Source organism: Periplaneta americana, chromosome 10, assembly GCF_040183065.1.
Source record: "Periplaneta americana isolate PAMFEO1 chromosome 10, P.americana_PAMFEO1_priV1, whole genome shotgun sequence".
Lineage (NCBI taxonomy): Eukaryota > Metazoa > Arthropoda > Insecta > Blattodea > Blattidae > Periplaneta > Periplaneta americana.
Window position 1 is genome coordinate 84,888,228 of NC_091126.1, and position 21,557 is coordinate 84,909,784.

The following is a 21,557-nucleotide window of genomic DNA, read 5'->3' on the forward strand; positions in this document are numbered from 1 at the left end:
AGATATAATTGAGAATTTTTATTTGAAAAAGAAAGAGGGCCATCGGCGTAGCTCAGGAGGTAGCGCGTATCCCTGCTGATCTGCAGTTGCGCTCGGGAGTGAGTTCGATTCCCGCTTGCGCTGACTACCTGGTTGGGTTTTTTCCGAGGTTTTCCCAAGCGAATGTCAGATAATCTATGACGAATCCTTGGTTTCATTTCGCCAAATACCATCTCGCCATCATCAATTCAATCGACACTGAAGAAGCTAGTAGTTATTACAGTGTCGTTATATAACAAGTAAAAAAAAAATAGTACCAAGCTGCAACAAACTTCTACCCTTTTACAAGATAAAATTGATTTGAAATGAAAGACGAATATTGAAGAAAAAGGATTTCAGGTGGAAAAAGTGTGCAGAAAAAAAACTGAGGAAAACACTGTAAATTAGAATACGTGAAGATATCTACAGCAAATAAGAAAGCTTAGGAAAGTGGAAAAACCGATTTTGTATCTGGACGAAATGCGGATAGATAGGCCTACCAATTTAACGTTTCCCAAGTGCTGGCACGATAAAAATATTACGGGAGTTTTGACTACCGTGAATGTGTCCAGGACACACATTGTTGTCCATGAGGATGGGGGCGGTGGGGCTAATGGCTTTGTTGAGAGATTCGAATTAATATACACGGCTGGAACATAAACAGACGATTGTCATGGACAGATCATTCTCCAGCAATTTTGAAAAATGTGATGATAGTCATAGCGACAACACCGAAGATGCGGAATCTTTTATGTCTGACTCCGTTCCCATGTGGCCAAGTAAGTGGACGTAGTTTTCAGGTCAGAGTGTAGCGTAAAGTTCCCCCGTCCCGCCTATCTACTCCCCGCGCCAACTCGTAGCGTGAAGACAGTATGTAGTGGGGAAAGTGTTGCTATTGTTGCTATGACAACCATGCGTTCTTTGGGCTTAGGAGAAACTGAGCCCCTACAAACATCAGTACATGTCACACTGACTGTGTAAAGCGCTGTACAATGTGGTCCTGCATTAGCTAATAATCAGGCATTTACAGTGTACAGAGTATTACATAGTAGTTATTACTCATTAAGGAATGTAATATATATATATATATATATATATATATATATATATATATACACACACACACACACACACACACATATACATACATACATACAACTTACCAGATAGTAAAAACAACAGGGAGTTCAGAGCCCCAAGGCCTATAGGCAAGGGCCACCCCTATATTTAACCATCCAGACAGATGAAACTTCCAATATATGATGCATGTACAGTTACTTACGTTACTCATATATTGTTGCTATATGTGGCTTTTAGTGTCCTTGTTGAGAGAATCATTTCTTTTCTCTGCATTCATAATCGAACTGCAGATGGTTTAACATTGGTTCTGAAACAAGAATTAGAACTGTACAAGCTAGAAGAGAAGTTGTGGGTTATAGGTTTCCTTGCTTCTGCCATGTTGTCTTGGTTTGTAGAAGTTGACGTTTTGACCATCTTAAGGCTCATTCACAATGAAAATTAAACATAACTTAAGCTTTAACTTAAGAATATAAACATTACTGTAAAATCAAGACGTCATACGATCATTCACGATGGGAACATAAACATAACCGCAAACATACTTGGTAACCATGGAAACATAACGACATTTCCTCATATTCTGTCATATACTTCAGCGCTCCACGATCGTGTTCTGTTTGCAAATCACGTAAGCATAAGCATGAAAGTTTGGAGTTTGCAAACTTTCATGCTAACGTCTTACGGTAATGTTTATGTCAATGCTTATGTGAATCATTGTGAATGATCCCATTTGGTAGCCTGGGCGCTAACTTCTGTGTTTATGTTACGCTTATGTTTAATTTTCATTGTGAATGGGCCTTTACTGTGGATAAGTTCTGATCCATTCACAAGGGTGTTACATAGCTGCTCCTGGTTTCCTGCCAGTTGCTGATTGGTTGGTTGGTTGGTTGGTTGGTTGGTTGGTTGGTTGGTTGGTTGATTCTCTCTCTCGTGATTGGTTCGTTGGTCATCCATTCTCTGTGCGTATTCCATAGCGTTGTAGTAAAGCAAGGTGAGCAAGCCGTTTTTGCTTCCTTGAACCATCATCCTTGTCTGCTGAATGTTGCATTATGGCCGATTCTTTATGAGGGGAAATACGGGGTCCAGGTTATAATAAGAGACTGCACTGTCAACGCCCATCAGCTGAACTTTGTTAGTGTGCTCCACTTTCAAATCATAAGGACGCTCTTCCAGAGTGTTTTGAAGATGGTTGGGATAATGTTGCAATTAGAGAGGCAATTGGGCTGCCTAACTTTCTGACTTAGGAATTCCTATATTTTCTCTTATTTTCTAATTCCATTCTTATACAAATTGAGACTTTGTGCAAGACAATAAAGAAATAGTCAACCAGTGCCCTAAATATTCGTACTGCTATTCAGCATTTGGAAATTGCAGTAAATGACATCAGTAGGAATTTACCTGACTTTGAACAAAATTCCCAATACCCAACAAAATGTGTGCAAGAAGAAGTGAACCTAAGTGCCGAAGTTAAGGAATATTCATAGCACAAAAAATTGCTTTTTCGAGTGAACTTTTAACCAGTGCATTGAAATATTATCCCATGCTTATGAAGGATAATTTAGACAGTGAGCTCACTGCACTTTATAGGAATGATACATTTACGAGTGTAAAGAGTGTGCTTTCCCTTTGGATTCTAATAAAGGAAAACAGTCTGGAAACAATTCTCTCAGAAGTACACAGAGTGACAGAAATTGTACTCACAACCTCAATTTCAGCCGCAATATTACAGCATTATTTTAGTACTTTAAAACAACTTCAGACTTATCTGAGGAACTCACTGGGCCAAGAACTATTAAATACATTAGCTGTGCTTAGAATTCATAAGGAAGTCATTGCAGAGATTTCGGAATTTAACCGGAAAGTGACTGATTAGTTTACATTGCAATAGAATAGACGAGCGCATTTCCTTTATAATGTTTATAATTTTAAAAATATATTACTCTTAGCTTCAATTAGAATCAAGCAACTCTACTTATACTGTCGATAAAAATGTAACAACAAGATTTTATATGCGAGTATATACTAGAACAGCAACATTAATAATAATAATAATAATAATAATAATAATAATAATAATAATAATAATAATAATATACTCATATTAACCCCACCTGCCACTTAAGTCACTAGCTGCTACTGACATATACTATAATAATGAAACTATATACAGTACGAAATGGAAATATAAAAATTGGAAATTTATCCTTAGATGAGGTGGAAAAATTCAAATATCTTGGAGCAACAGTAACAAATATACATGACACTCGAGAGGAAATTGAACTCCGAATAAATATGGGAAATGCCTGCTATTATTCAGTTGAGAAACTTTTGTCATCCAGTCTGCTCTCAAAATAGCTGAAAGGTAGAATTTATAAAACAGTTATATTACCAGTTGTTCTGTATGATTGTTGCACTTGGACTCTCACTTTGAGAGAGGAACAGAGGTTAAGGATGTTTGAAAATAAGGTGCTTAGGAAAATATTTGGGGCTAAGAGGAATGAAGTTCCAGGAGAATGGAGAAAGTTACACAACACAGAACTGCATGCATTGTATTCTTCACCTGACGTAATTAAAAACATTAAATCCAGACGTTTGAGATTGGCAGGACATGTAACACATATGAACAAATCCAGAAATTCATATAGAGTATTAGTTGGGAAGTCTGAGGGAAAAAGATCTTTGGGGAGGCCGAGACATAGACGAGAGGATAATATTAAAATGGATTTCAAGGAGGTGAGATATGATGGTAGAGACTGGATTAATCTTGCTCAGGATAGGGACCAATGGCGGGCTTATGTGACAGTGGCAATGAACCTCCATGTTCTCTAAAAGCCATAAGTAAGTATTGAAACTATATACGACATTAGTGAGTTTAGTTTTCATGAAATAATGTAATTTTTGTGTTATTTGGATACAGGTAAATAGATTACTTTAATGTTTTATAATAAAATTTCCTGCTTCCATATTTTGAAAATGAATCCATTGTTAGAACCACTAATTGCTTACATTGCTTTCATTTCACTTAATAACTAACAAAAACTTTCTGCATACACACTCCAAAACATGCAAACTGAGGCATAAAATGTGGGTGCGTATTGAAGTAATTTTATACTCATACATTATAGAAGATACTGAACATGTGCAGCATATCTGGGGAAGAATGACTGAAATATTAAAACAGCATGTTTGTAACATTTGTACTGCAATTAGATTTGATCAAAGCTTCATTACTGATCAACAATGTCCAGAAATATGGACAAATTTGTAATGCAGTTCCTTTGAAAACATAGGGAATGCATCCTTGAAATCATATTCTCAATCGACGTATACTAATTTGCTTATCTTCAGAAGACGAAGTCATGGCGTCCATCTGTAGAGAAACTGTTGGATTAATTTCCAGTGTTAAGATGTATCATCTCCTTGAACAGCAGTTAATGGATTCTACATGTGTCCTGATGTTTGGAATGTTTCTTGGTCAGGAAAGTTGAGGCAAGCAGGCTCTGCATGTTCTGCATTGACTTATTAGCAAATCTGGTACAAAACTTGCATTTATATGCACGAATTTTTAAACATATTATACCATATATTGTACTTTGTGGGATGTGATACGTTAGGTTTTCACAGTAGTTTAATTTTTTTGGAGATTTATTTATTCATGTGTTGTGCAGAGAATTTCTTTAGTTTTTCACAACTTGTTACATTTTCCAGCTTCAGGGAGAATTAAATTATTAATATTCACTTGACGTGACTGAAAAGATTAATATTTTTCATGTGATCAGATATTAGATTTCCAAGACTAACTTTCATTATTGTAGTCGATGCTGAGCTCGTGATTTGTCAGTGGTACCAGTATTGCAGTAATGTGATAACATAATGGCTGGTGAGACGTTTACAGGACACAGCTATTCCTCTATGAAAAGAACATATTTACACCAGTCTAACATCTGAGCCAATTCAGAATCAGAATCCGAACTCACTGTTCCGCTTCTAGATGATGAGAAATCATCACACCTATGCTCAAAAAAATGAATATACTATCAATAACATAAGGCACATTGCTATTCTTATCTCATTATTCGTTCTCTAGTTTTCCTACATCTCTATAATATCCCTATCAGTTTGCTCTAGTAACCTCACAAATAGACTTAATTGTAATTTCTCAGCTTACTATGGGATAAATCTCCAGTTACGTTGTTTTCTCATACCACTCGTTTTACTTTCGCCCATGCGAGCTCTAAAGGAGTTAGGTTGCACATATAGGGTGGCAAGCAAATGGCAGTGTGATCCAGGGACTGGAAGTGTGCGTCAATTCACGAACATTTTTATTTTGGTTTGACAGTTCCAGTTCATTAATAATTGAATGTTTTATCATGCATTCCTCATATTCACTTGCTTCATTTCCTTACCGAGTTACCATGGATGATTTGATTGCATTTTGAGAAGGTATCCATCTGTATGTACAGAGTGATATAGAGCAGTGTCTAACACTGTAATGGATGAGGGAGGAAGAGTGAAAGCAAATTTTTAATGAGTCCAATTTTCAAAGTTCCCCTTCATTTATCATCATTAATATTTGTTACTGTACTTTATACAAGAAGAGTGTGTTCCAGAAATCAATTCGCACTGCCAGCATAGACTACTATTAGCCAAATTACACTTCTTTGCACTTCTATTTCATTATATCCTGCCAACTCTTTTCAGAGTTCAAATTATTATCCACAAAATCTCGTCCAGGTTAAAAAAAAGTTTATTTTGTCTACTATGAGTTCTGTATTGTTATTATTGTTGTTATTATTATTGTTGTTATTATTATTATTATTATTATTATTATTATTATTATTAAATAGTAGTAGTAGTAGTAGTAGTAGTAATAATAATAATAATAATAATATGGTTTTCAATGAGCACTTTTCTTGTTCGGAAATTTTTTCCAATTCAAACCCATATTCATCACTCTTGACAATATACGTATTGTTGGATCTCATTTTTCATATGCTTAAAATGTATTTATTATGAGATGAGACATGATATGATATGATATGATATGATATGATATGATATGATATGATATGATATGATATGATATGATATGATATGATATGATATATGATATTATATATGATATGATATGATGTATGATATGATATGATATATTTATTTATTTGTCAGCCAACTTTACAATTCACAGTTATGATGGACCATCACATTTCTGCTTTTCGATCCACCATCTGTTTAATCCATACCACTCTTTTCTATTAATATATTCATTTGCGAAGTATTTCTTGATTACTTCCTATTCATCTGTTTTAACTGAATTGCTATCTATCCTCTCTCCTCTTCTATTCTCTCTCATACCTACCATCTCCCTCCCATTTTTCGCTTTTGTATTAAATATTGCATATTGCTTTCCTTAATAATTCACATTATTTATCATTTTCTTCTCTATTCTTAAATCTACCTACTCTTAATCATTCTTTTCCAGGTATTTTCTCCTGAATTAATTGTTTACATTTCTCTATTTAACAACATTTACATAATTTTTTTTTACTATTCTGTCCTCTTTTTATTTACGTATTTATCTCTTTCTCTTTGCTTCACTCTTAAATTTCCTATTTTATTATCTCTTTCCATATATTTATTTTTGTAACACTCTACAGTTATAGTACCCCTGATACTACTCCCAACTCACAACATTGAAAAACATAAAATATCTAATTCACTTACACTTCCAATTTCTCTCTCTTCTACTTCACATTTGTTCAGATGTTTTTTCACTTTAATTTTCTTTTATTCATTGTTTGTATGTATATCTTCCTACACCCTTACACTATCTTCTTACACTTAACACTTTCTTCTCTATTCCTATTCTATCACTTTTGCCAAACCTGACTTTCTTGCACTCACTTTTTAACACTCTCCTTCCATGCTAATTCCATCCTCCTCACTATTCTGTCCTCCATTTCGCCATTTAATAACCTCTCAAAAGCCCTATCTATTCTGTCCTCATAATCACTAATATCTGGTAGTCGCGTTATTCCTTCGCTCGTTCTTATCATGTCTTCTCTTGTCTTATATTATGAGATGTATTACTTGCTTATTAACCGAAGTATATTCAGGTCTGGTTTTCCTTCCTCCCTTCCCAGGAGTGGGCAAAACTTACTTTTATCTTGATCAATCAACAATCTTTTATGACTACCATTTCTTTTCACAAATATCTCTGAAACTCCATCGTAATATGCGACACTTTTAGTGGCCTGACTCACAGTTTGTTTCCTAATGCCTCTTCACAGCACTTCTCTATAATATTAGTAATAATGTTACGCCCTTCAGAATTCACAACTGTTCTACACGTTTTTCTAGACATGGTAGTATAGAAACTTGCTTTAAGATACAACTAAACTCTGTCTACACACATTGCTGTGACTGACTGCATCCGAGAATGAGAATGAAAGGAATGTTCAATAAGTTACGAAATGAGATATTTTTTGTGACAGTTATTATCAAGCTGTTACACATGAATTGTTTTTTCATGCTCTTTTCCTCTTCTCATCCCCATAGTCTCAATAGTCACGAGGCCAGCATATGACAGTAAAGTAATTTGCTGTTTTCTTTAGTTCTTAGACCATGACCACATTTTCTAAATTCAACTTTCTTTCCAAAACAACACTAGTGTTGAGAAAACTGTTGTTGAAAATATTGGTTATTAATTAAAAAGCATAAACGAATGAACAGATGGATCGATTGATGGATGGATGGATGGATGGATGGATGAATGAATGAATGAATGAATGAATGAATTAATTTATTAATTAATTAATTACCTGCTTGATATGATTTTGTGACAACTGCATAACATGTAATGCATTTTAAGTCCTCTGTCCCTGAAGATGGAACTGGTATTAAGTTCATTGACACAACATGTGTCCAATGTCCAAAACTCACCATATTTCAAGAGGACTTTCGAGCTATTGATCTGCTCTTAGCACTGCATTCTGGATCTTTTTGTTGCTGAATTTTATTACGATTCAGTGGCCTTCATTATTTTTCTGCATTACAGATTACTTCACAGATTGTTTCTCTTCACGAGTTGACCTTTCAAATAGAAAGTTTTTCACCATTTCGTCCTCATGAACTACAATTGAATGCATGCCACTTAAGTTTTGGTTCTGAAAATCAGCTTTCTGTAGTTAACTAGTATGGATATAATGCGATATGAATTCATCTCACATGTGTACTCTCTTCTGAATTGGAGTATGTAAGGCATAACTCTACTTAGTAAACTTTGCATGTCCACATCATTATTGCTTTTCATATTATAATCATTCTTCCCCAAACACTGTTTTGCTATGCAACAATTTGATTTTGAAATGCCACGGGAATTCACGTTTTAATCTACATATTAATCAATCAATAACATTGGTATATAATTATATTCATCTTGTACAGTGTCATTGTTTGAAATAATATCAGACGGGTCTAGTTTCAATATTTCACATTTAATTCAAGATTTTGAGTTCTCCAGAATTATAACACATTAATTTTACATAGTTATACGAAATAGAAATATCAGTTATTAAAACTCCAGCGACCTTATTTTCATTTTGTTTTGAGATTGTTTGCCCTGTTATCTCTTTATATATCATATTTCATTTGTGAATTTAATTATTCTAGTGTTAATTTTTATATGATAAACGTTCAGAATTTATTTTCATTGGCCTTTCATGTAAAAGGATACACATTTTATGCTACTTTTGTAAAATATGTGAGACATTTGACAGAGAAAACCTAGATAAGTAGACAATTTTCAAATTCTTACATAATAAATAATTTTGTACGAGAAGTATGTGTGGGGGGGGGGGGAAAGAAAGAAAGAAAAGAAAAAAAAAGAAAGAAAATTTAACATGTTTGTTGACATTCTTTCAGAATTTGTATCACTTTTATTCTTTACTGATTTTTGTGTATTGTTGCTAATATTGATATGTAAAATGGAGGGATTAATGTTTTGGGATGTGTGTATACAGATAGATTTTTTAAAATGGCTTCTTGCAGAATCATGCAATTAATCGATACAACAACGAACCGGTTACAAATGCAGTGGCTTGGTTTACGAACTATTTGCCAACTGCTAGACAAGAAAAAGAAGCATCCACAGAAAACTCTCCTTCTGTGACACCGACACATCAAAATGATGGAAAGGGTGCCCTTAGCCCTCAGAAACCTGTGAATTTGTTGCCGGAGGTTCCAATTCAAACAAGCAGAAAACTCTCGGAAAAAGAACAAAGGGATTGTGATGTCATAGGTATGTTAAACCTATATTTATTATTGATTTTCTGGTAGTCATGGATTACTTTGATATTATGCAGTTGACTTATAATCTGTGTTTTTATTTCCAGCTATATTGTATGAGAATGTCTATTAATCTCTTATAATTTTAATGTACATAAGATTTGTAGGGTAACTTATTAAGATAAACAGAGAAAGTAGTTGCCAGTTCTTGTTGGGAGGAGGACTCAAAATTAACTGAATGGTTAGCACTTTTTTTTAAGAACAAAAAGTAATGGTTTGCTTAATGAGAAATGACCACGAAAGTTCCAGAATATTTGTTCATTTATTGTCCTGTCGCTTTCTGTTTTTATTTACACTATAACTATTATAACTAGAGACGAAAATTTCATGCACTATAAAATCCCAAAATATGCATGCATTCTTGCACTATCAAATGACGAAACATGCACGATCAAGCAAAAAATACTTTAAAATATGCAGTTTTATTTTTGTTCCAAATTTCTTATTTCACGGTTTTTTTTTTTTGGCACAGTTAACAACTAGCAACATTTCTAAATTGGTTTCTGTGAGGTTCCTGTGCTTGTCAGTCAATATGTTTTTGTATTCTTGCAATATGTGAAGCAGATGCGACATGCTGGTAGATTTGAAATTTTTCAGTACATTTTATCTGAAATTATAACAGACCTTACGGTTACCTAGATATGATTAAAAATAGACATTGTAATTTAATTAATTATTTTAAAGAAGTTTTGTAATGTTTTACGAAGAACAACTGGCATAGAAAATATTTGGAAACAGAATAGCAGTGCTTACCTCTTTCTGCAACAATCGCAGAATACGACATCCCCATCTGATCTAATAAAATCCTTTCCTTTAATCCACTGTGCAAAGAGTACACTTTTGGAAGCTTTAATTGGAGGCATAGTAGAACCACATTAACACACGCAAACAGAATAAACCAACACATTAACCGCTTATGAGGTTCACACACTGCAAAGACAGTTTAGCGAATGATTCCAATTTTAGAAGAATCTAAATTGTTATTAGTGCTGGAAAAGGGAGAGAATTTACAACCTCCCTGAAAGAGGGTGTTTTGGACCTAAATTATTTGTCGGCAGTTTCCTTGAAAACTCTATATTTTCTCTCTACTATTCTCAAAATATCCAACATAATAAATCCATTTATGAGATGCAGTCTGTAGAGGTTCGTTGGTAATGTATTGTAAAAGTGAACTTTCGTCCAGGGAAAGATCTTCTAACGTCTTATTGTGAAAATCTTAACATTTTATTTCATTTTTCTGTTATTTAGTTTTTTTTTTTTTTTCTTTTTCTTCAATCCTGATTCCTGAAGCTAAAATAAGGGACATAAAAATCGAGAAACTGAGGTATCCAGTCAAAACCATTAAAACATGCATTTAAACTGAATATAATGCATATTATATGCATGATTAAGCTAAAGATTGCTTAAATATACATTATACATGTTTTTATCCCTCAGAAGGTCAAAACATGCAAATATGCATGGAAAAAGTACACGTTTGGAACCAGAAAGTAATGAAATGGATAAGTAAAAAATTTGAGCTATGTCCTATGTTCCTATAAAAACATGCATTTGCATGGGATTCTTGTCTCTAGTTATAACATTGTATCAATGAGTGAGAGAACTTGAGGTAAGTGACATTTTATAGATGTGTTATAACCTGTATATTTTTTTGTGCTTGTGTTCACAGAGCGATTGATCAAATCATACTTCTATATTGTAAGGAAGTCAATCCAGGATAGTGTACCCAAGGCTGTGATGCACTTCTTGGTCAACTACGTGAAAGACAATCTCCAGTCAGAACTTGTCACTCACTTGTATAAATCTGACCAAGCAGAGGAACTTCTAAATGAGTCAGAACACATCGCACAAAGACGCAAGGAAGCTGCTGATATGCTCAAGGTCAGTGATATGAGAATATTTAGTGGTAATTGTAGTCATACTACTGATTTTACCATCCTTTAAAATCCATTATGCTTGGCTATCATGGTAACCACTAAGAATGACTCAACATATTCACTTTTGGTCTTGTAAGAAACAGGAAGTGTCACATTGTCCAATTAAGATATTCTGGTAAAATTATCAACTTCCCACTTATTGGTTTCGGACTTCAGTAATGTTGTGTAAGAATCTCCTGTATTTGTCATTATGTTGTGATTTCCACGAGCTGAGGTTTTCCAATTGGTCCACAGAATAATGTATCAGATGTCTGCATTTGCATCCTGGGTTATGTATAATTTCATAATTAAATGACATTTACATTCGGAATCATTGTATCTGAGCTGTTAATTCTTCATTAGGTTTTTTACTTAGCACTGTGCAAAGAGGGTGATGATCTGTTTGAATTAGCCTACGAAGGACAACCTATCAACACAAGCCCAAGTAACAGTAAGGGCTTCCCTCTCAATATTTGAATATCTCTATTCAGTACTGGTATCTGTAAAGGTACGGTCACACGTCGCTACTTTTGCTGCGCAACTTTTGTATTGCAGCTGCAAAAGTTGCATGTCGTGTTCACATGTAATCCAAAAGTTGTGCGCTGCATGCTACTTTTCGTGCTGCACAACCTGAGTGCCGCAAAAGTTGCAACTGGAAGTTGCGAGCCTGTTCACACACAAGGCACTACTTTTGCAGCCGCAGTCTTGCTGCAGGTTTTCATCTCCTTGTTACTTTTCAATATACTTTTTGTGGTTATGTTCGGATTATTATGAAACTCATACAATAGCTTACTTTTGTATTATTTGCTTTTCTGTCCTAACTAATGTTCAGAAATTGGCATTATTTTTACTATAAAGCTATTAAAAACGCCTATATACTTAAATGATAACCAACACCATATTCACGTAATCAATGTTGGTAACTCTTCTGTTTGAAATTACACTATGGAAAATTAAAAAAATGAATTATATCGTCATCAAATATACACTGATTATGTTGTACATTTAGTAACTGTTATAAATCATTTATTTTCATCACATCTAACATTAAAATATATCCAAACAATAAAAGTATCATTGGCACATTTGGGTGACAACACTGGTCGCAACTGCAACAAAAGTTTCAACAAAACCGATATCAAAAATGCTGCGGCTGCAACCCTGAGAACCCTGTTCACACGTCTCTACTTTTAAGCTGCACACAACATGAAAAAGTAGTGGTCAGCAGGTTCGGCAGCTGCTATTTTTCAGGTTGCACCGTTGTTCACATGTTGCAGTATGAGAGTTGCACAGTTTTTTGTACTACAGCACTACAAAAGTAGCAACGTGTGACTGTACCTTAAGAGTTTGCAAATCATATATTACAGGTTTCCAGTCAGCTGAATCCAACTTTTGTTCTAATATTACTCCTAAACCAATGGTACTCGAATCAGCTGATACTCTAGTTTCTCTGTAATGATTGTAAAATATCGAAACTTGATCGGAGTATAATAGAGCTTTACTGTTCTCAAATATTTTCTCGTGAGTCATATCCCAGTACTATTCAACGTCATTTCATAGGAATTTCCGTAAAGGATCTGTCATTGTTGCTGTTTGAGGGGAAAATTTCATATGGTGATTTACCTTGCCCAAAAATCGACGACATTCTATTACGTTACTAGGACTTCATTTTTACAATGACCTTCACCCTATAATGTGACCTACAAATTTCAATGCAGAAACTCCAAACTCACATTTTTCCTTATTCAAAGCAACTTCTTCCTCTTCCAACTGACTTAAAACGAGATGAAGTGTAATGTTATGTTGGTCTAGCTTATTACCATAAATTAATGTCATCCAGTAGTATAAAAATATCCTCATAGCTATCAAGAGTTTTTGTTATTTTTCTGCGAAAATCCTCTGGTGCACCTGTAACACTCATTGGTAATATTTGTAAAAATGTCTTCCAAACGGTGTTATAAAACTTGTACAGTTGAACCCCGATTATCTGTCATAATGAAGGGTAGAGGAAGAACAGTTACTCGATAAAGATGGATAATCCGTTCTGTTTGTTTTTATCTTATACTTATGTTCTTTTAAAGAAGTCTATTATATTTTTCTCAACTTCATTACATGCACTAATTTTCTGATGTCCATTTTAATTCTCCGAAATAAACAGTGTCCAGGAATGAAATGTCATCTTCTTGCTCCTAAAATCTCATGGGAATCTCAGTGTTTCAAATGCAGTTTGTAATGGGACACTCAATTCAAGCACTATCGCTTCTTTTGCTCCATTTTCCTCATTGTCACACTTGTAACTTCATATGCAAGGTCAGCATTAATGTCATCATCTCATTTTATTTCGTGCCTGGAATGCGCCAACTATGTATCTAGCCACTGAATTGATGTTTTATTCATTCACATAAAAGAATTGGTAATTTTCCTCCACCAAATTTGTAATGTCCCCCATTAATATGGTGTATTCTTCCATTGTTCTTCCATTGTCATCATTTTCTTCAAACCCTTGAAATTCATTTGGAAGTTCCTATTTTTCAAGTTTATAGCCCTTGCATTGGAATGTGAGGAGTGAGTGAGGGTGTCAACTGCTGTGGATGGCAACAGAATGTCAAAGGAAGAGGTAGTTGTACACTCTTCTATTTTGACGTCCTGCAGCGCAAGTTTCTTGCTAGAGCTTTTATATTGAATAATACATATCGAATTTTAGCTACAATTATTTCGTGATGAATTAGATGGAAAAAAGCAGGAAGACTGTCAGATAATCCAATGATCGGTTAATCAAGGGATGGATGATCGAGTTTCTACTGTAAATTCTTGTCATTCAGAACTTAAAGAAATTCGATAATAACCTGATCGACAATAAATTTAGAAAAATATTTTACCCCTCTGAGCTTCAAAAGAATTACATCAACTGTTGGCAAAATTAATCTTTTTCTCTGTTAATAGAACAGTTGAAATGTGTATACATTCATTCATATGTAGCAGTACAGCCCATAAAGGGCCTGGGCTTCCTCAATCAACTGAAACCATTCGTCTCTGTCTTGTGCCCGTTGTCTCCATCTCCTACATCCAACTCTGCAGGTCATCCTCCACGTCCTGAAGCCATCTCAACTTTGGTCATCCTCTTCTCCTTGCTCCTCCTGGGTGTCCTTATAATGCTCGTTTGGGTAATCTGTTTTGGCATACGCTCAAGATGTCCCAGCCATCTGAGTCTGCCTCTCTTAATAAAGGAAACTATGCTCGGCTCCTCATGCATAATTCTTTATTGGTTCTATTTCTGAATTGACCATTTTCGAAATGAGGGCCATATATCTTTCTGAGAACTTTCCTCTTCCAAACTGCTGAAATATTTTCATTATTTGTTGTTAGAACCCAAGCTTCACTGGCATACATGACTACCGACATTATAATGGTTTGGTAAATGATTTTCTTTTTTTTTTTCAGATAGTGAGCTAAATTTCAATAGTTTTCCGAGCCCAAATAGACATCTACTGTATTATCTTCCATTATTCTTGTTTTATTTCTGTCGTTATGTCTTTATGATTTATTATCATTGTGCCTAAATATTTGAAACTTGTGCTTCTCTACCAATCTTCTAGAAGTTTTCTTATATTTAGTTTCAATTTAATTTATTTCCAAACCTAACTTTCTTGCTTCTTCTTCAAATTCTTGTAATGATCCTGCTAACACTGCCTTTGTTCTTGCAATTGAGGCAATATTGTCTGCATATGCTATGTGCTGGGTTAAACAGTTATAAATCGTGCCTCCAGAATTTGTTTTGATGGCTGTAATTTCTTTTTCAAGAACTAAATTGAATACAACTGGGGAGAGTGGATCACCTTGATGTACTCCATTATATACCACAAAGTCTTCCGATAGTTCTTTTCCCATTTTCACTTGACATATAGAATCCTTCCATATCATTTTTATTAACCTTATTAACTTTTCAGATATTTCCAGCCAGTTCATTGTTTCCAGGGCCTCTTATCTTATAATGGTGTCATATGCTTGTCTAAATTCTATATATAGATGATGTGGGTCTATATCATTTTCATAACATTTCTCTAGAACTATTCGAAGGTTAAACATGTGATCAATTGTGGATCTCCCTGGTCTAAATCCACTTTGGTATTCTCCAATAGTTTTTTCGGCTCATTTAATTAATCTGTCAAATATCTCTATTGACAGTATTTTGTATGCTACCGAAAGCAATGCAATTCCTCTGTAGTTATTACAGATAATTTTATCTCCTTTCTTTCTGTATATTGGACATACCATAGCTTTAAACCATTCACAAGGCATTACTTCTTTTTCCCATATTGCCGAAATCCATGTATACCTTCTACTACTTTTTGTCCTCCAGATTAAAAAATTTCTGCTGAGATATTATCCAATCCAGGTGATTGGTTATTTTTCAGGCATACTATAGTCACTTCGATTTCTTCTCTTTTTGGGAGCTGGGTTTCTTTCTTCATCTTCACCATTCTCAAGATTTATCCACCTCATTTCACTAATTCTACTTCTCTCGTTATTAAGTTTTTCACGAAAGTATTCTGCCCATCTATCTAGCATTTCCTTTTGACCTGTCACAATATTTTCTTCCTTATCCTTTATAATGTTCATTGTACTTTGGAAACCTGTCTTTATCTGTTTTATTTACTTGTAGAACTTGTGTTTTTAGCCTCATAATGATGATGTACTTCTTTCAATTTATCTAGCTCATATTGTCTCTTTTACTTTCTACATATTTTCTTTGCTATACTCCTTTTCTGTGAGTGTTCTTCTGATGTTGACGTAGTAGTTCTTTGTGGAATTTTCATCTGAGCTTGATTCCTCTCTTCTGTGGCTTGTTTACATTCTGAATCGTGTCATTCATTCCTCTCTTCCCTCTGTTTCCAGCCTAATACTTCTTCTGCAGTTTGTTGCATTACTACTTTCAAATCTTTCCATTTTCCTTCAATATCACTACCATTCTTTTCTCTTATTCTATCACTTATTTTCTCCTTGAACTGTTCCTTAATTTCTTCATCTTCTAACCTTCCTATATTATAAGTATTGATTTTCTCCTTTGTACAATTTGTATTTGTTGTTAACTTCTATCAATAGGCCGCTCTTACTAAATAATGGTCAGATCCACATTTTGCTCCTCTGTAACTCCTTACATCAATTATGTCCATTGCCTGTCTCTTGTCTATAATTAAATGATCAAATTTGATTTCTATTGTTCCCATCCAGAGATACCCAAGTTTCTTTATGTATTCCTTTATGATCGAAATATGTGGTACTTACTACCATGTTTCTTGTAGCGGCAAAATCAACCATTCTAATCCCATTTTCATTTGTCATGTCATGTTTACTATGCATCCCTATTATTGGTCGGAGTGAGTCTTCTTTGCCAATTTTTGCATTGAAGTCTCCTAATACCATTTTCACATCATGTTTTTGTGTCCGATCATATGTTCTTTCAACGTCTCCAAAGGAATTATTCTTTACTTCTTCAGAGCTGTCTTCAGTTGGGGCATGTATGCTAATTAGGGTTATATTGAAAAATTTCCCCTTTAATCTAAGTACACATATTCTATCGCTGATTGGTTTGTATCCTGTTACTGAACTTCTGAATCTGTTTCTAATTAAAAAACCTGTGCCTCTCCTATTATCTTTACTATCACTATTGAATAGTACTGTATATATTCCTTTAATTTTACTACTTCTATAGTTCTCCACCTTATTTCTTGTAAAGCCACTACGTCCACCTTGTATTTAATTAATTGTTCAAGGCTTCTGCTTGCCCCTGGCTGAAGTAAACTTCTTATATTCCATATTGCCATTTGCATTAATACTTTCCCATTCCTAGGTCGTTTCCATTTATCTGTCCAGCTTCTTCTTTGTTGAGGATTCATAACCTTTTTGTTTTCCAATATAGAGGAGTCGACCCTATGATCAACCCCCAACATGGAGGACCAGGTTATTTTTTATCAGGGTTTTCTTCCCCTAGCCTTAGTAGAACTAACTACTAACTGCAAGGCAGCAGTGCTGATTTTGGTCCACCCCGTGTATTTTATTTTCCCGGTACATGCCATGTCTGGTGAGCATTCTCCTATCCATCACCTGGGGAGACGCCCGATAGGAAATCAACTCCACATGGATGAAATATGTATTATCAACACAAATTCTAACATCACATTAGGTTTAGGCACAACTACCATTCCAACAACCCATTCTTTTGGTTTATTTTGTTGCCTTATTTTACCATACTAAGTCCTTTTAACTTCATTTCGGAGAGGTAAAGGAATACGTTTTGGGAAGTTAATGGCATGTGGTTCCGTAAAGAAAAGGAAATATGATATTTCTCTTTCATTTTCCCTATACCATCAAATAACTTTGGATATTTATCGGAGATAAATTCCACATCCATCAAATTACCAACTTTTTAAGCAATGATAATTTGTCAATAGCTGGCCTCCTCAACAAAAGCTTCTGTCTGCCTGCAATCACAAAAACTTCTTCATAAACTGTTTTATCTCCATCTTGCATTTCAGCAGGAAACTTCTCTATTCACTTAATTGGTTTCCTGGCCAGTCCAAACATTTTAGCAGCAGTTTGAAGCATTCTAATATGAGAAAACCATTCTTTTCTTTTTAATTTTTGCAAGGAAAAACAATTACGTCAGCTCCTGTGTCAATTTTGAATTCTATCGGCCCCTAGGAAACTTCAGTCTATATTCTCCAAGGTTTATGGACTCCGTCATTTAACTTTAATTTCTCTTAATAATAGTTTACCTGCTCTGCCTCTGTGTGTATAAAATACTTCGTCCAAATTTGAGAGGCTGCATTCTGAAAAACAGGCACATTTATCACATTAATTATTTTTTACTTTATTACCACTGAAAGATTTTTTTTGATCTTATGTTCAACGTTGTTATGTTTCTAAATGCAAAATAAATGTATGTTAATAAGACGTTTTTGTTTCATTTGGTAAATCATCTCGCTACTCCCCCCCCCCCCCCAGCTCTTTACATGACCCCCACTTTGGGAACTATTGCCTTAGACCATGACAGGACACAGTAAAAGCCTCCACTGAACTACTGAAGTTCATACACAACACCATGTTTCCTTTGCGGATATAAGATTACAATTCCCAATTTTCCAAATCACGTCATGCAACTAGCAGTATGCCATTCACACACAAACGAAAATTAGAATAAGGAAATAGTTAATAAATTGAGTTTCAGCATGCAATTTTGGGAACTTAGGACCTATAACTAGGGCTAAGAGTTGTATGCCTTTACATTGTGCTTCATGCGCCTCTGACTTTAGGTACTGGTGCATAATTCTGTTGGGGTGGGGGATTTCATGTGTTTCGTTCAGCAGTGAACTTAGTTAATCGGTTAAATTACGACCGAATACTGCTATTCATAACAGGCAACATTCAACGTCCTGTAAAGAAGAATAATAGCAAGATGCCGAGGACGAAATTTGTGACTTAATTTCAAATGAGGAAATTTGTAATAATGATAAGATTTTGAGATAAATAATCCTTGTGCAAAATATTTCAAATATTCCCGCATTGTTTCTGCAGAAGTGGAACAAAGTTTTTCTAGATGTAAGGCTGTTTTTTTATTTTTTTTTCTTAACAACAGGCAATCATTCTCCTTTGAAAATTTGAAAATGTGGTTTGTTATTCACTGCGACAATATCTGAAATGAAAAATTACGTAAAACAAAAACGTAATACACTATCATATTAACATAGTGAAATAATAAGGCTGATACTTGTCATTGGCATATTAGGTGTATTTTCTAAGATATAAAATAGCGTGTAGTCAATGATATTGTGACGAACCAAATAGTTGGAACACGAAACAGGGAAAAATGTAGCAAACAAGATGAAAAAAATACTGGATAAACATTATGGATATTGAGCTCTATGTAAAATTTGTGACAATTTCAAATGAGGAAATTTATAATAATGATACAGATTTTGAGATAGATAATGCTTGTGTAAAATATTTCAAATATGTCCTCATTGTTTCTGCAGAAGTGGAACGAAGTTTTCCTAGATGTAAGGCTGTTTTTTCTAGATGCAGGCGATCATTCTCCTTTGAAAATTTGAAAATGCTGTTTGTTATTCATTGCAACAATATATGAAATGAAAAATTATGTAAAACAAAAATGTAACACACCATCATATTAACAAAGTGAAATAATAAGGCTGATACTTGTCAATTTTTATTTTGTTTATTTTTTACAGACAGAAAATAAAATGTCTTTAAAGTAGTGCAATTTTTCTTTGACAAAGAAAATGGTGTCTTTAAATTTTTCTTTAGCAGGTAGTTGTGTTCAAAGTCAAAGGAGTGGCTTTCAACCACCCAAATGCTGAGGACTAACTTGCAGTAATTATAAGCATAAGTTCAAACGAACTAAAGACACTGCGTTAACTCACCCCAACTCTGAGACATACTCAAAGTCAGAGGCGCACGAAGTGCACTGGTAGTATAATGGCATGTATTTCTCAGGCCTACTTATGAACTTCAACTGTTTTGTTTTAATTTCAGGCATTACAGCAAGCTGGACACATTATCGGTGAAATCCGTGAGACACACATGTGGTGAGACATGTCTGAGGGCGACATCCCGCTCTCTCGACCTTGAGAAGTATTCCTAAGAAAAGATGGAACTTTTCCACTATTTATATTACTTTAAACCAGAAAATTTGTGTAAATGTCTGGGAGAATAGTAATAAATTATTGATGGACTACATAGGAATATGCAAAATTTACGTGAAGTTTAAATATACTTTACTTCTATAAATAAGCAGTGAAACTGACAGGCATTTGAGGCTTACCTTAGACGTTTGGTAATAGCCTCTGTTAGGTATTCTTTATGTTTACTATAATAATTTGAAATACGATCATGCAAGAGGAGAATGAAAACTGAACAAACCAAGTTTATTTTTATATGAAAAATATAATTTTGAATGCATTTGGGTGTTGATTTTCCATCTGCCCACCTAATTTTATAAAAGAAATACGTTGCTTATTAATTGGTATATGGACTTAAATCCATACGCGACTGTGCGGCATTTGCACCCTTTGTAAAAGAGCTTGTTCACATTCTAGTCACAGATACAGAGCCAAGCGAGTCCTCCCAACGAGATGGCACACAGATTCTTGGTGCTGATGTGTGATGTAGCTGATGTGTAGTGGACCATTAGGTTGTTGATTAGGTCCTAGATACGAGAAAAATTCTTAAGCTGTAGCGAGTGTTTCACTTAGAGCATTCCTTAGACTCTCCACACTCTTTGTTGCCAAATTTAATATTGCGTTTGAAAGTTTGATAGAAGTAATGAATAATTGTTACATAGTCTGTACTTAATTTAAATATTTGTGTGTGCGCAGTTTCTGGTTTCATGACAATTTGTACTGAATCAAATTTGCACAGTCTTACTAATTGTAAAGTATTTTACATTCATTTTTTTTTTTTTTGTTTAATATAGATTTCTTATGCCTGAGTGTAAAAAAACATGTATTTAGCTATATGAATGTGTATTAGGAGAATTAAAAGTTTAATATCATCAAATATTTGCACAGATATTTCCCATGAATACTCCTTCAAATTTTCTCTACAATGAAGAACTACAAAGGAATTCCCTTGACATTTTAAAACATGTTATTCTTTCACATTGTTCATGTAAAAATGTATTTAATGAAAACTACTAATGTTACAATGTGTTTCTTTCAACCCAACAGTACGTATTTGCTCTTAATTAGGTAACCCATTTTTCACTACTAAATCTATACTTTTAAGGTACTTGTAAATATGAACATTTAAAATATACAGGTTTCTATTTGAAAAGAAATACATATACATTTAACTGTTACGACTCTGAGGTTTCGTTTTTTTCCCAGATCATGACACATACTTGTGGAATACTGCCTTTTCTCCTGTCCTGTGTCTAGTTCATTAAAGGTGAACACAACACAAAATATAAAATTTTATTGAAGGAATGTACTCGTCCTTCAAAGCACCAATGCAATAGTTTTAACTTCTGGCTTGCCACCATTAGCGTAGGAGAATGAGTTCTCAGAATTAGTGTGACGTTAGTTAGCGGGGGTCAAGCGGTAGTGGAATGCATGTCACAGTGAATTTCTTCATGTTCTGTGCAATTCAGTCATTAACAAACACTTATGGATATACAGGCAA

The 21,557-nt window shown here is 34.4% G+C and overlaps 1 protein-coding gene across 1 annotated transcript in view; it reads left to right on the top strand.

Annotated features, from left to right (window-relative positions):
* The window catches only part of LOC138707847 (dynamin-1-like protein), a 65,175-nt gene extending 43,941 nt beyond the window's left edge, over window positions 1-21,234 (top strand). The window contains exons 11-13 of the mRNA XM_069837826.1: window positions 9,148-9,397; window positions 11,114-11,325; window positions 19,911-21,234. Of these exons, the coding sequence (XP_069693927.1) occupies window positions 9,148-9,397; window positions 11,114-11,325; window positions 19,911-19,967 (519 nt within the window). The 3' untranslated portion in view covers window positions 19,968-21,234. The remainder of the gene's footprint in view (window positions 1-9,147; window positions 9,398-11,113; window positions 11,326-19,910) is intronic.
* The last annotated feature ends 323 nt before the right edge of the window (window positions 21,235-21,557 follow it).